The sequence below is a fragment of the Poecilia reticulata genome, chromosome 2 (genome assembly GCF_904066995.2).
Source record: "Poecilia reticulata chromosome 2, P_reticulata-male-v2, whole genome shotgun sequence".
NCBI lineage: Eukaryota > Metazoa > Chordata > Actinopteri > Cyprinodontiformes > Poeciliidae > Poecilia > Poecilia reticulata.
Window position 1 is genome coordinate 27,867,820 of NC_088831.1, and position 16,023 is coordinate 27,883,842.

The 16,023-nt window shown below is 36.5% G+C and overlaps 1 protein-coding gene across 5 annotated transcripts; it reads right to left on the reverse strand.

Annotated features, from left to right (window-relative positions):
• Positions 1-1,853: 1,853 nt before the first annotated feature.
• LOC103459589 (cell surface glycoprotein CD200 receptor 1-like) lies at positions 1,854-6,187 on the reverse strand. 5 transcript variants are annotated; one of them, XM_008401301.3, is made up of 8 exons: positions 5,814-6,187; positions 4,861-4,917; positions 4,456-4,569; positions 4,267-4,347; positions 3,612-3,890; positions 2,770-2,866; positions 2,639-2,675; positions 1,854-2,542 (listed from the first exon to the last, which is right to left on the reverse strand). In XM_008401301.3, the coding sequence occupies exons 1-8, from the start codon at positions 5,869-5,871 to the stop codon at positions 2,471-2,473; spliced, it is 795 nt and encodes a 264-aa protein (XP_008399523.2). In that variant the 5' UTR covers positions 5,872-6,187; the 3' UTR covers positions 1,854-2,470. The 5 variants fall into 5 exon arrangements, with proteins under 5 accessions (XP_008399523.2, XP_081458536.1, XP_017164289.2 ...); XM_081602410.1 differs by lacking the exon at positions 4,861-4,917; XM_017308800.2 differs by having other exon boundaries at positions 1,854-2,539; positions 4,267-4,569; positions 5,814-6,186.
• Between the last annotated feature and the right edge of the window lie 9,836 nt (positions 6,188-16,023).

Consider the following 16,023-nt stretch of genomic DNA (forward strand, 5'->3'; position numbering starts at 1 on the left):
GATAATACATTAAATCTAGATAATATACATCCAGGACAGGTTTGTGTGTTGTGCCACTTGGAGTGATGAGCTACAGTCCATGAGATTCTGCCCAAGATTTTGAGTGAATTGCTTTATAATCTTCTCAAGGCTGCAAATATTTCTGTTGCTCCTTGGTCTTTTCTCACTATGCTTTCCTTTCACTTAACCTTCTATTAATATCTTGCTTACAAAACTCTGTGAACAGTTAATATTTCAGTAATGACCATGTGTGGCTTTGGTGTCATTCACTGTGGGGTAGCTGTGAAGTCAGTGGTCTTCCCCGTGATTCTGCAGCTTTCTGCAGATTTCTGCTTCACTGCATTAAGAGTGTTGTTCTGCAATCCACCAGCAGAGGGCAGAGCAGCCCCCCTTTTCACCAGAAATCTTCATAGGATTCAAACTCAGTCACTTTATCACATGACTTTTATTGTAAACAACTCAACCAATTTCCCTGGTTATCAAAGTCAAACAAGTCTCACATCTTATTAATTAATAACTTAAATTCTCCATTTTGTTTTTAACAATTGCACTTTTAAAAAGTATTTTTTTTTCTTTTTTATATACACCAAGTAAACAGGAAATCTAAACCAAGTTTTCCAAAAATTAGAAAGAAAAAATATTACAGTGAATAAAATACAGTGTCCACTTATTATTAAAGAAAAATGATAGTGACGATAAGCTTTGACACCCTGATTCAGAGGATTAGAACTGATGACTTGGGAAGGAGGAAATGGAGGGCAATGTTTGACCTTACATTACTTTACCTTCATTTGAGCTTCTGCTCCGAGCAAAGCGTCTTAGTTACAGACCCTGCTGCCTTCTCCAATGTGTGGGTCCACAGCTTTCTCTGCACAGACACAAGGCTCCTCTTCTCTGATCTCTTACACTTCTGCTCACACTTTGTCACACGCATGATCAACTAATGAAAAGCTGACAATAGCAGTGTCATGTCCTATTATAGGCATAAGCATCAACTGCTGATTCACTTCCCTTCGTAAGCAAAAGGCTCCAAGAGTTGCTTTTTTTTCTCAAACTACAGATTTCAAAAACTCAAATATGTCACTGGTTTAATCAAAGATTAATCCTTGTTTTGAGCTCACTTTAAAGGTTAATAGGTAGCAAATTTGAAAATGTTTGGAAAGGTGGGTGGGTTAGTTGATATCAGTGACATCAAGGTTAGGGATGGTGACTGGCGAGTGTGGTCTCAACAGGAAAAGGGCCCCAAAATCATATTTTACTGAGGGCCCCAAATAATCTTGGGGCAGCTCTGTATAACATAGCTTACTCCTTAAAGCCATTTGTAGTACTTAATCAGAAGATGAATGATTGTGGATTATTCTAAATAAAGGAAGAAAAGGGGTTCATCTTTAATGACCCTCTAATGCGTCTTTTACAGCAAAGTCCCATGGTAACTGCAGGCAGCTTTATGCAAACAAAGGCTACAAAAACAATTTAGAAAATCTGAAACAGATCATTACTATGTCAAATTAGTATAATTGTTTTAATGGCTAAACATTTTGTATGACGTGGTAGGAAAGCAGTCTTGACCTTGGTAAGGCTACAGTTTTATACCAAAGTTACACCTCTGACCTTATTTAAAAGTTATTTTGATGCTAATTATGAAATGACTGACAACATGGAAAAAAAAAGAAGCTGATTTTGGTTCTTCTCTCTACAGGATGTAAAAGTAATTTTGACAGATAAAATACCAAACCACAGCTTACTGTGCAGAACAAAGAACAACTAACATCTGTTTGTTTGGTATTTGTGTTTTACATCCTTTGACTCTTTTGTCTGTGTTTGCATCCACAATAATTATTTTTACACACAAATTAGTTCATTCAGTATATTTTAATATACAGACAGCATTATGTATGAATACATATAATTAATAGTTGATATAGTATTGTACACATGTAAACCAAGGCAAATGTGTCTCAAAAATACACAAGTTCACTGCTTTCACTGGGTTTCCCCCAGTAAATCTCCCAAAATATTCCATATCCTATTAGTTGATAAATAATTATCTTATTTTACATAATTACATCCAACATCCAAAGTCGTTAGTAGTCAAAGTATCCTCCATCCGGCTTGCACAGCCATTCTTTCCAGCTCCTCGGTTCACCGCATCTGTAGTAATTATTAAAGTTCTCCATGATACCTACTCACAGAGAGCAGTGGGCAGCAGAAGTGGTGAATGGGAGTCTGTGTTTGGCACCAGGTACATCCCCTGTTCCATCAGTCGGCGCTGCTTATTGAGGCGGCTTTAAACCAAGAGGCTTCCCTCTCTTACCGGAAACCTTTGATCTCACTTTGCTCACTTCTTCTTCTTACTATTTTACCATTTCTCAGTTTCACAGCCCTCGCTTTTTCACAAAGTCCCAAGATGTGCATTTCAGTGTGCGACCATGTTGCATCTACAGGAATTTTATGCAGACACATCTCCAAATCAGTTGTATATTGAGTTCACACGTTGAACGTAGCTAGCATACGGCTCCACTTCCTCCACATCCTCTGTCTGCTTCAGAAGGAAACAATATATACATATAAAAAGCTGAGCAAAGTACAGAAAAAACACATTAACTGTGACACTGTTTAGCGGAGACAAAGTGCTTACCGGAGGTGATTTGGATGCGTCTGTCTGTTGACACTGTCTGAAAAAAAAAAAAATCACATCAACAAGCTTAGTGACGTGAGAAAAAAATAAGAAGAATGTTGATTTAATTCAAATTAAATAAAACTTCTTACCTCAATAATATTACTTTCTTTAGTGAATAGATAGAAAAAAATGCCACGAGAATGAAGATAATCCCAAAAACAGGGATGAAGTAAAAAATTGAAAGACCTGTAGTGAGAGATCAAACACGAGTTAATAATGTCAGAAGAAATTCTCAATAACATTTTAGCCCCTATACCCTGTGCCACATATCAGTAACAAGGCAGTTCAAAGTGCTTTACATCATGAAAATACATCATATAGCCAACAATTGTGAAAACCAGTAATAGACACTGCATTTTGTCCGGTGTCATCTTTAATTGCTGAGGTGATCGTCAGGTGAATAGCAACAATCCAGGATTAGTTTTCTATGCAATGTACTATGATCTTCAGCTAAGACAGGCTGCCACGGATTGATTGGACATGTCGTGAACATCACAAGTTAAAATCAACATATGTACCATATGCATAAAAGGCTGCTTTCAAAAGTGCAACTCAAATGTTGCAACAAAGGCCCGATTATATGTAACTGATCAGAGAGACCAGCAAAACAACAAATAAATCCTAGTGTAGACTGTTCCACACTTCTCATTTAAATACAATCTATGCCATTCAAGACGGTAGTGCATCTCGCATTAAAGTGACTACTTGAAGAAAATGAGCTTCGCTTCTGTTTGGACCCATGTATTGTGTGTTCTGCCAGGTTGCATTGCATGACATTAAAAGTGCGACAGCAGATTTAGCAAAAGTTAGATACCACTAAAATGAAGAAACAAAAAACATGAATAAATAACACATTTTATTAAAATTATTTCTATCAAATCTTAACCAGCCTAAAGAAGCCTGACCTATTTTGTTCCCTTATTAAGCCTACCTTCTGGTAGGAAATCTGGTACCAAAGTCTTCTCCCGCTCCCACAACTGGTGCCAGACAATGCAGGTCAAGTTTTCTCGATCAATGTCTTCAGGGACCTCCAGCTGACTCTCTGCTGTTACAAATCCATCTCTGTCATTCTGCTGTGTCACAGAGTGATTTCCTGTGACACTCCAGCTGATGTTGGCAGCAGGAATCCCTCTTTCAGCTCTGCACACAGCCACCATCTTGTTGCCCCTTCGCTTTAACCAGGCAGATACAGTAGGAGCAGTAGGAGGAGCTGAACCAAGAAAGACAAGAACGGATTAATATTGTACCTCTACAACGTATTGCTTTAGTTCATTACATAAATACAAATATATTACGCTTTGCTACTACAGAATATATTAAAAAGTAAATTATTAAATCTTTGTGTTATATCAGTGACAGTAATACTGCGAATGAAAATGCTATATAGCATATTTGTGCCATTCAGGTGCTACAATGTGAAAATGTACTGTGTTCTGTCCTGCTATATGCTTGCTACAGAGTGATATGGTAAAAATATATGGATACAAAGAAACTGTATTCGCACACTTTACCCATGAGACTTATGTGATAAAAATATTAGCATATATGTTTAATCAAAACACACTTCTAAGGAGTTAAGTTCTTACCTGTGACACCCACTTCGATGTTATAATTTTCATTTCCTCCTGTGTAAGCTGATTCACACTTGTAAGCTCCAACATCATTGACTGAAAAGTTTGGGATGTGCAGGAATGACTGATCAGTTGAGTTTTGTATCGATTTTCCATCATTGCAGGAGTCAAAGCTTTGACCCTCATGGTTAAAGGAGATCTTACAGGTTTTGTGTTTCAGTTCAATGTTCCAGATAACAAACACTGCCTTAGTCCAAGTCCTATTGCTGCAGATGAGTCTAGCATCGCTCCCAAGATTGAAGACTTCCTTTTTGTTAACTGCAAAAATAATAACTTAGATTAGATTTTGTGCGCAGCAACTAAATGTTTCCTTTAAAATTCCTTTTCAATTCCTTTAGAAAACAAAACTTTTACAGATTTACTTTTACAGAGAAATGCTAGATTTCTCCGAAAAAACGATTCTTATCTTAGCAGAACATAAATACTGCATAAAGTTGGAAAAAAAAATGATCACAACACATGTTGTTTTCACATTTGTCAGTTGTTCTTTTCTTAAAATGTTTTACCAAATGCAGATGAGCAAAGAAAATCATAAAAAAATAAATTTACCATAAACTTTCAGAGGTGAAGTAGTTGTGTTCACAATGACATTTGAGTTAGTAGTTCCTGAGAGGAATGAAGACAGATGTTAGGGGAACGATTGGTGACACAGAGGGATTTTAGGTCAGTATTAGTGATGTTCAGGCAGAAAATGAACAGAAAAAATGTTGGTTAACTCATTTGATCACATTTTCGGCTTGTAAAAACACAACAAATGTTAGAAGTAGAAAACGTTGTCTAGGAAATGCAACTCCTTAAGAGAACCAGAATCTAATTAACCAACAAGACTGTAAAAACAGACATCAGTATTATTTTAATCAGTTGTGGTTACGATTGGGATCTGCACTTTAGAAAGTTTGTGGCATTACTACAAACCAAAGAAAATGTAATGGAAAAGTCAGAGCTCACTACATACACATCTGCTGCATAGTCATAAAGGCTCTGATGTTTGTTTACTTCTGACAGCAAAACAGTGGAGTACACGGTGGGGTGGTAAAACCACAACGTAGAGACCCTCTGAATGGAGAGAAGCTGCATCACTGTGTCACCCTGATCTGAGGATTCAGTTTCCACTGCAGAAGCAACAGGCAGCATGCCGCTTGCTCATTCAGAAAACATGGGCAAACATTTTCCTACTTCTGTTACGGAACCATTTGTTTTTTCTCTTGTCAGCTTTTTGTCCCACCACCACCATGCATGTTTACTTTCCAGAGGCTTTCTGTCTACACTGTGACTCATTTACAAAAAAAAATCTCAGCCTTATTCTTCCAAAAAAGAAACAAGTTAGTACATCGGCAGTAGAACAGTCTTGTGACAACGTACATTAATGAGCAAAGAAATTAGTCATAAAGTCAGTTTACAAACAAGCATCCTGTGGGCTAAACCCTATTTTTTTGTTAATTAAAACACACAGAATATGGTTTGAAAAGATCACAACTAAATATGATAATTTTAAATCAAACCTTGTGCCATGCCCCTTGATTCGGTCAAGAAGAAGATCAAGATATAAATCCACATCATGTCTGATCTCCGATTTCTTTTTTCAGCAAATGTCGTCGCAGTAAAAGTATCAATTCTTCAAACCATTGCATCAAGCCAAGATCCTGTGCTAGCTCTCATGCTATCTCACTTTCCTTCGACCTTTGCTCTGAGGTTCGACTGAAGACGCTCCACTACTTCATCCACACAAACCAAGAATCCTTCACATGCCTCAAGAAAATGAGACATATATATATAAGATGTGTGACTAAGCTAATCCCTCCCCTCTTCTTTTTCTTCCCCCTCTCCAAAACTGCTTTCCACTCAAACATCTGCCTTTTTTCTCCCACACAGAATGACGTCTGAGAAGTTAAGACACCAGTTTCCTTTCTTGTTAGTCACATGATCGTGTTTTTTTCAAAGGAGTTTGTGAAACATATGGAGGCAGGCAAAAGCAAGTTAAAGTTATTTTTTTATTTTATTGTTGTATTAAGGTTCCAAAAACATTTACATGCTTTTTTAAAATTTTCTTTTTTTATTATTTATTAAAGTAAGAAACTTCTTGATAAGAGCTAAATATAAAATAGATTAACAGAGTTAAGTGCATTAGATAATTATTTGCAAAAATAAATACATCTGAGTGGCAAAAAAAATGAGAATGTTGAAGATTATCAGATAAATCTGAATCATACCCAAGACAGGATGTTTTTGCTGAGTTACAGTAATCTGATGTAACAGGAACACATTATCTTTATTAAAAAAGGTAAATCATTTAAAAGTTTCACTTTCAAAGTCAAACACACATTTATGTCTAAGGGTTTAAGGACAAATGATTCAGATATTCGAAATTAATTTAGACCAATGCAACTGGTTTAATATTTAGAGACTTAAAGAAGAATGTTGGGAGGGAAAAAGTTATCTTAAAAAACAAAAACGTGTCAAAGAACAGCTGAAAGGATTCACATTATCAACTTATGTAAGTGAGAGCTAAGAATTGGTATTTTCTCAATAGAAGAAAGTAGATTCACTCAAAATGCCACCTTGGACCTTGATGATTTTTATGAATATGAATGTCAATTTATTGTTAGAAATAATTAAAAACAAAGGAACTAAAACCTTCAGTTTCACTATTTTAACTAGATCCCAGTTTTAAAATAGTGGTGGTTCTGTCACGCTTGGGCCTTGATTGGCCTACACTCAGTTGGAACGGATGATTCAATTTCACTAGCAAATTGTGTGTAATCATGTCTCCTCACATGCTTGTGAACTTAATCTCAACAGAAACTAATGATTTTTTTTTTCTGCCCTAGAACAGTTTCCAGTTGTCTTAGAAGTCTGAACTTTCAACCTTTGAATGTTTTCCTGACTGGAAATTAGAATAAACTGTATTCAGATTATCTGACAAGGAAAAGGCAGAAAATGAAGTGATTACAATGGAATCTTAGAACTGGTCTGTGACCTTTATCTGACTTAGATTAAACGTAAAAGAAGCTGGGTTCAAATACATGTGGTTGTAAAAGGAGAGACTCTATATAGTGCCTTTATAGTCATACTAATCACTCAAAATGCTTTATAATGGAGCTACAGCCAACCAATTGCACTTACACATTTTGGGGTAAGTGCCTTGGCAACAGGTAAAACGCTATGTAACAGCAGGAAGCCAGAATCAAATCAACAACTATTAGATTGAAAGACTTCTACCCAATTAGTCACAATCACCTCATGATGTGAATGTATTAGAAGGGGATTTTTTAGGTTTGATGCTGAGTGAATAAGACAAACATTTTCAGTGTTTGATGGATCAGAGCTGATTGGCCGATTCCAAAATGGTGCCGCTCTAGTTATTGCCTTTTTGCAAATGATTGATTGAAAGTCCCGACCTTATTCCAAGACAAAGCTTGTGGAAAGACCCGAGGGAGGAAACCCACAAACAACCCAAATTTCAGTCCGATCTGCATGTGGGGGGAAGGGCTGAAAGCTCTTCTAAGATCCACAGTGACAAAGAAGGAAGCAGAAACTTAGCTCAGATAAGGTCGTAATAGGACACACAAAATACTGAAAGCAGATGCTTTCTTTTCCATGTCACAAACATTATGGATTTGTCCATTTTCCTCAATAAACAAATTACCGAATGTCAAACATATTCATCAGAAATGTGATATGTTTGGGTTAATGTGGACTTAATCCCATTCGATATTGCTGCAGATGGATATTGTCTTATTGGACAGATGAGGAAAAAATTATGTGAATTGATATAAGCAATACGAAACTTGAGAGTCAGATGCTTATGAACTGTGGTTGAGTTTGATCATACTGGTTAAAACATCATAACTTCCCATATCTTCTTATAAGGTTAAATTTTGATAACTCCTATAAGGACAAAAAAAAGACACATTTTCAACACTTTTTACCAGTCTTACCAAACATAATTTTATTAATGTAACTTTATGTTTTTTAATTGACAAGGCCCCAGCACATCCACTTTTTAAATTATAGTGTTTATCCAACTAATGTGTTATATCCAGCGATTCAAAAACTTTATGACTCATTTGATAAAATAATGAAGTACTGAAGAAACAAAACAAATATTTTTCTCAGCAATCAGAAAGTATTTCAGTGGAGAAATCATTTTTGCTGAGTAGATGCAATGCTGAGCTGGTTGTGGTCTCATATCTGCTGGTGTCAGAACATTTTGCTGTTTAGGAGTCACACTCAGCTGCAAGCATGCAATGTTAATGTGGGTGCAGGCGTTGTACCGTCTCCACGCAGATCACAGATTAATAACTGTCAAAAACAGACGCTGCAGTCATTTTGTGCGTGAGCGGTTAGGGTCTGCAAGCAGCATGTGGACTTTGTGGTTCATGAGTGCATTTGGCAATGTGATGTTATGGTATTAGCTGTCCTATTTAAGATGGAAATGGAACATGGGTTAGGCTTTCACTTTTCGTCTCTGTTTGAAGGCGCTTATTTTCAAAAGCTAAAAGCCAGCATGGAAATTAGATGAACTTTTTTGCAAAAGTGGATTGCTGTGCTAAAAAAAAAATGGACTGCTGTGAATCACTTAAGCAAACCTATTAGAGCTTTACGCTTTACAGTCTTAACAGCAGTGTGGTGAAGTGGCATTTGTGGAAATCTTGGCTATGAGGAGCCACGAGAAGTCGCTCTTTATAGAAGGTCTAATATTAGACTGCTTATTTTACACATGAGCATTTCAAATTCAGCTGACTGTGAGTTATCATGCTTCACAAAAAGGGAACTAGCTCCTCCACAGAATTGCAAAACCAAGCGAGTCACATCGCTTTAGTCAGCTGTGCTATCCAAACATCCAAACCTAAAAATGGAAGAAAACCATCTAAAAAGCTGATATATAAACTCTAAAAACATGAAAAATAAATGTTCTCTTTGCTCACATTGTATGCGCATTTGCTCCGTGGACCATTTCCCTTTGATAAGAGCAACTTCCTGTTGAAGCACAAATCAAGCGTTTTTATATACCCAAAATAACTGCCTGCTCTTAAGAGCGAAGATATCAAAAAGCTGCACCAAATGAAACAGCGTGTACACTTTTTACACTGTTTCTGCTTGCCAGTAAATTACTCAAACGTTAGTTGCAGTTGTTTGCAGAATGTCAAAATAATAAGAGACATAAGAGAATTTTTTTTAACTTTTCAAATTAAAAAGTTTGTAAATATTTTGTAAACATGACTTGGGTGAAATGCTTGGTCATATCCTTCCAAGAACTTCTGCTGTAGTTTCGGCCTATTCCTTCAGAGAGAACTGATGAAAGTGTGTCACGTTTGTATAGACTGCCTTTCACAACTGTTTTCTACCCTGCCCTCGAATTTTCTATATGACAGAGACCGAGCTTTTTGATTGCCACTCCAAAACTTCTTCTTACTTTTAGGGTGCATGCACATCAGCCCTGTTAGTCCACTTTAAGTTCATTTGTCTAGAAAGTCCGGTTTGTTTGGGTAGATGTGAGTCGAACTCCAATACTAAGGGGGCGTTTACACGACAACGATCCAACAAAAACGTCACTTTTGTTCCGTTTTTGTTGGATTGTTTACACGATAACGTTCTAATTACGATCTGTGTTCACACAGTAAAGGTACACATCGAAAACGTGTAATGCTCTCGCTGCGCCTAGTTGGTGCAAGGTTCTTTGAAACTTTGAAAGTGCGCATGTGTTTAAAAAAAGTTGTACTTGAAGACATGTGGATTTGCGTGAGAAAACATGCATTGTGTGCGTCTGATTAGGGCGCATGCAGTTGGAAAAAGTGGGATAACTTTGCTGAAACACCTTGTTTGAGCTTTCACGGTGTCTGTAGCGAGCCCCGGACTGGAAGCTGTTTATTGTTTTTACCTTGGAATGGCCAACAGTCTGTTATTCCTATATCAATTTGATAAAATAGGAGTTCCCGCACGTCCCATATCCGTGTCCTCTGTTACCTTTTTCAGCAGTTAAAACAGTTTAATCCGTTGCTAACAAGTCGTAACTTGTTTTTCCGAGCCGCCTTCAAACGCAACACTCTGATCTGCCTAAAAACCTCGGTGTCGGTTCGGTTCACATGAACTCTGACGCGGTTTGAATGCAGTGTGAATACAAGTGAATCGGAGAACGCTCCAAAAGCAGGAAATTAACTAGATTGCAGAGGATTCTGGTCAACATACTATACTCTCCTCTCTGTATAGGAGAGGCGCTTATTTTCAAAAGCTAAAAGCCAGCTTGGAAATTAGATGAACTTTTTTGCAAAAGTGGATTGCTGTGCTAAAAAAAAAATGGACTGCTGTGAATCACTTAAGTATACTCTCCTCTCTGTATAGGAGAGGAGAGTATACAGAGCGTAGGTGTTGTATAGGTTGCCATGGCAGCGTGTCTGCGTGTCAAGTGAGGCAGATAAAGCGAGGAAAAGCAGAATACAAATGGTTTAAAGATATTTTACACCTGTTCATCGGCTTATTTTACCTTTGCTGTGGTGCACTACAGCTGCTATAATTTTTAAATCTTAAATAAAGGCCGCGTTCGTTTGTAGAACGTGACATTCATAACAATCATCAAATAGGATGAAACATGTAGTTTTGTTTTTACATTTTAACAAACTAATTTTAGTAGCTGAAATTATGAAATATTAAATGACTGACTAATAAAAAATTAGCTTAGTCCTCACTTGTATCTTAACAAAAAACAAACTGTTTATATATATATATATATATATATATATATATATATATATATATATATATATATATATATATTTTACATATCAAACCGTTGGCAATTTTCTCAGGGTTAACTTAATTTGTGGCAGTTTCCTGCTCATCCCGCATTGGAACATTTTTGTGGAAATAACTCACTGCGTAGTAATGGCGCCTCCAGCACCGTCGCTAGCTTTAGCGGCTAATAGGCGATGTCCAAACCAGTATATCAATGGAGAAATCCTACAACCGCTAAAATCTGACACCGCTCCATTTGTGTTTACATTTTGTGAAGGAAGCTGCTGGTCTTCTTCAGAGGATTTGTGTCGATTCCTTCAGTAGTTCGTGATGCAGCGCCACCACAGGTGAGGGCGGGAACAGGTTTTTCCATTGGTTTCACACAGTGCAACGTGAATGCGAGCCACAGCAGCTGAAAATGTAACAAATGTTGTGACTCCAGTCCCCAAACTGGTAGAACTGAGTCTACCAGATGATCGGGTGTGAAAGCACCCAAGTTATGCCAATTTGTAATTGACAAGATAGTAGTCATTTTCCCTTTAAAAGCTTGGTCGTTTGTTGTAGCTCTAAAGGGGCAGTATGTTCTAAACTTAACTTTTTGTTTTAGCTTTGCATCATTTTATAATGTTATTCCCTGATGAAAAACACAACTTGAATGCTGTTTTGATTCTTTCATGCATATTTGAGAAGTCCTTTATCCTCCTGTGACAGGCATTCGAGGTGCCTATGAAAGCTTGCTCTCATAAAGTGTACAAAGCATTTTTCCACAGGGCTCCTCCTTGGAGCTGCAGTCTCCCGCTGAGCTTCCGCCTCACAGAGCACCCATCCCCACATCTGCCGCACTCAGCTCCCCCAGACTAGTGGCAGCAGCAATTAGCAAACACCTGCTGGAACTCTGCATTTACTAAGCTTATCATACAAACCATTTCTCAGTAAAACTGATTATTTTCTAACAACTGTTTTGTGAATTGCATCACTCTATCCTCCAGCAACACCCATCGCAACATGATGCTGCCACCGCCATACTCCACAGTTGGAAAGATGTTCTCAGACTTCCAAGTTAACGCCAACTTTAGTGATATAACATCACTAAAGTTGGTGTTAGCAAATAAGACTGGTTTCACTGTGAATAATGCAGTGTCTTACGAGCTTCAGTCTGCATCTCCACAAGATCTTTAGCTTTAGTTCTTGGGGTTGAGAAACACATTTTACACCAAAACACTGATCTCTCAGATACACAAAACTCTTCCCCTCGATGAAATGCCTTAATGCCTTGGCATTCCTATGGTGTTTATACTTGCACTTGTTTGAATAAGTAAAAGTTCCACCTCATGAAAATTATGTGCAAGGATTAATCAGGCTTGTGAAGGTAAACAATTATTATTAATATCTTGACTATTATCATTTGACCTCCCTGTGCTGTTTTGCTAAAGAGTTAGTTTGTGTTTAAAGTTTGTTAAAGTATTATCTGTAGTATTTACAGTAGGAGTAGTAGGATGACATCATATCACTGTGAACTCATTAATTAACATACCACCTGCACAACTCCAACAAAATCCAGAAGTTAATTTATTCTTGATGAAGGTGGACCAGATCAATGAGTTTCAGCTCATCTCGTGAACTGATACAGGCAGCTGACTGAACCAACTTAGCTTCACATAAAAACATGGACGTTATTCTCCTAGACAAAAGAGAAACCAAACACTAAGGCTTCTCGTGAAATTATAGACAGTTAATATGTGTGAGTACAACCTTCAGTCCCACTGATATGAACACTTTCAGTTTAAGTTGAATCACTAAAATCAGCTAAAACATGCAATTAAGTCTGATTATATGTAAGCCTGTTGTACTACGATGACCTATTTTATTTCCAACCACTTCACTGTGATGTGACTTCTTCTTACTATAGGTGAGGAAAAAATTACTAATAACTTTACATAACCCTTGCTTCAAAAAAATTCAGATCTATTGCTTTAAAATTAATTGGTTTTGCTATCTCAAATCGTATAGTTTAATTTTTAATCAGAAGCATGACATCATATTGTGGGCTTTCTCTAGTTGTTTAAAGGCATGATACTCTTAGTGTAAGTAAACATTTGAACAGAAAATTTTAAATTCTCTAAATAATTCCTTCATTAATTATTCTTGTATAAAATGTTTAAAAGGTTAAATAATTTGGTAATACCTGAGTCTGAAGCATACAAGGTTTAGTCTTATTTATTGCTAGAAAGTAAGGAGAAAGGTTTAATTTAGTTTTTTGATAGTCTATGTAGGTGCCTGATATAACCTTTAGCTCATTCCATGGAAACATGTTACTAAACGTTAAGTAGGTTTTTAAAAGACTCATTATAGGAATTGATATCAACATTGAGTGTAAAGGATAAATCAACAGTCGTAATTCAGATCAACATGATGATCTTTAGGTTTATTATTTATTATTAAATGTCAGATTACTTGAAAAAGCAACATATATCTTCCTAGTCATAAATATACATACCTTATAAAAACTGCAGTAAAAGAAAATACATATCTGGTTACTATGGCACATCGATATATTTGAGTCATTTCCAGAGAAGCATAATCAAACAACATTCTGAGCAACTCAGAAAAAACTACAGCGATAATTTACCTTCATTGATTATCTTTCAAAATGGTTCTGCCTCACTAAACAACACAATGATAAAATTAATCTAAGTTTGTTTAAATAATGGCGATTCACAGCACATGTCATCTCAAGGCACTTTGCAAAAGAGAAAAACTGCAACTCAATCCAATCACACAGACAGACTCCAAGTCAATTATTCCTAGCTGTTACTTATTATTAAACAGTGAAGTCAAGTTCACTTTATTACTCAAATTTTTTCAAAGATTTTCAATCTCAGGAAACTCAGCGGCATGCTTCACGTCATTGACTTCGCAGCAAGTCAAGGACTTGCTTGCATGTCAGTCAGTTTCTCGTCATTTTTAGGTAGTATCGGTTTTAATCAAACATTTTTAACTTCCTTTGGCAGATAACCAAAGGAACAACTAGAGATTTGGGTTGAGTTGTTATATACTTTCTCTAAACATTAGTTTATATTTCTGCTTCTTAAATATATATATATATATATATATATATATATATATATATATATATATATATATATATATATATATATATATATATATATATATATATATATATATATATATATATTTTTTTTTTTTTAGCTACTGAAAACAATCTATAAATATAAAAACTTTGTCTCTGGGGTTTTCTGCTGAATAAATAACTACCTAAGGCTTTAGTTGCAGGTAGCATTAACAGGTGCATTACAAGGAAATATTACATCCTCCATTATAATTCTTTTAAATGAAGAGTTTAACAGCTCAAAACTGATCACATCCAATGAATACTTGCATTGAATAACAGTTTAGTTACCTGACAGTAGAAAAAAATGTGAAATAGATCAGAGGGTTCTGGTGAATACTGTTGGTACCATTACAGGTTTCTTCTGTTTTTGGTTTAATGTCATTGAATTTGTCACTGTATTTCGAAACAACGATAACCTGAGTAAATTCAAAAGCAGTGGTCAATTGATGATCTCATTTGTTAGATTAACAGTTGACCAGTAGAGTCAATAAATTAATTTACCTGAACCTGGAGAACTTCTTGAAAATGATCAAAATTCAACAACACATAAGCAAACCCATTGACATTCATCAGTGTCCTAAGCAGAGGCGGTCCAAGCCTGTTTGGAGCCCTGGGTGAACAACCCCAAACGGCACTCCAAACCTCTCCCCCCTGTTTCCAAGGCTTCAATAATGCAGAGTCATTATCGACAAGTTCAGAAAAAATTTATCTATAAACCTTCCCAGAAGGTTTAACAACCAATTCTGCTATTAAAAACACTTAACTTGTGATTGCTATTCTAATTTGTTGACCTACAAATGTTTGTTTGTGGCATATAATGTGAATTAAATCCATAACTTGAGAATTTTTCTCTTTCCAATTACTCCCTCCTTTCAGAAATCTGATCTTTGAGAGTTGTTGCCTTGACAAGACTGACTTGGCCTGACTTGGCTGTTTGGTATTGAAATTAATTTCCGTGCTTGCAAGTCTACTGAAGTTGCTCAGAGAGTTACCTACTGCATTTAAGATATTGACTCTTCGTAGACCCTTAACACGAAAAAAGTGAAGTATTTTGTCACTTTGGTTCAAGTGACAAAATATGACAGCAGGGTGATTTTATAGTCTACAGATGACAAAGCCTGGGTGTGGAAACATATGCCAGCAGCCAACAAGCCAAACTGTTGACAGTTAGTCAAAATGTCACCATTAGAAGTTTCCATAGAAACACCAGCAGACTGTATTTACTAGCTGCCTTTTACTTAAATGAGACAAAACACAACCTAAGTAAACCTCTGTCACTCACTTTTCACAACAGACTTCTACTTTTATCAGTGCGAGTACCAAAGATCGGAGGAGACAGAAACTGTTGCGGCTCCACAGATGAGACATCTGAGGGTTTCTGGCTTTTAAAACTTTCCAGCCCATAACTTTACGGTAACTACCGTGGGCAATTTAGATACTGTACAGGTTATCAGGTTTACAATGAGGTTAAAAGGAGTATACTGTTGTGGGGGACTCAATTTGTTTTTCAAACAATATCCTGTCCACCCAACCTTTTTCTGTCGAAAGTGAAACAGAAGTGTTAGGCACATTTTTTTACAAGATGAGGTGGGAGGCAAATAGAAACAGGCAGTTACAGTTACAAGCAAAACTCAAAACTGAATATTCTGCTGGACAGTAATAGCAAAAAGGAGCAGAAATCTAAAAGACAGATAGTCCTATAACTAAAACCAGACTGCAACATTAAACACTAATATGTGATGCTGTTATTGATGGACATATTCATAATGTTTATAAATTAAGGTGTGGAAGACGGCTGCTGACATCCAGCTGTCTGGTTAAACAGATTTTCTTGGTCTTACTTCTGG

Bases quoted from the DNA above. Each gene is read 5' to 3' on its own strand.
- LOC103459589 (XM_008401283.3), bottom strand. From the start codon at position 5,871: ATGATGTGGATTTATATCTTGATCTTCTTCTTGACCGAATCAAGGGGC. The intron at 4,570-4,860 runs GTAAATTTATTT...TTATTTTTGCAG, and splicing joins TTCACCTCTGAAAGTTTATG to TTAACAAAAAGGAAGTCTTC. The intron at 2,867-3,611 runs GTAGGCTTAATA...CTCTCACTACAG, and splicing joins ACCAGATTTCCTACCAGAAG to GTCTTTCAATTTTTTACTTC.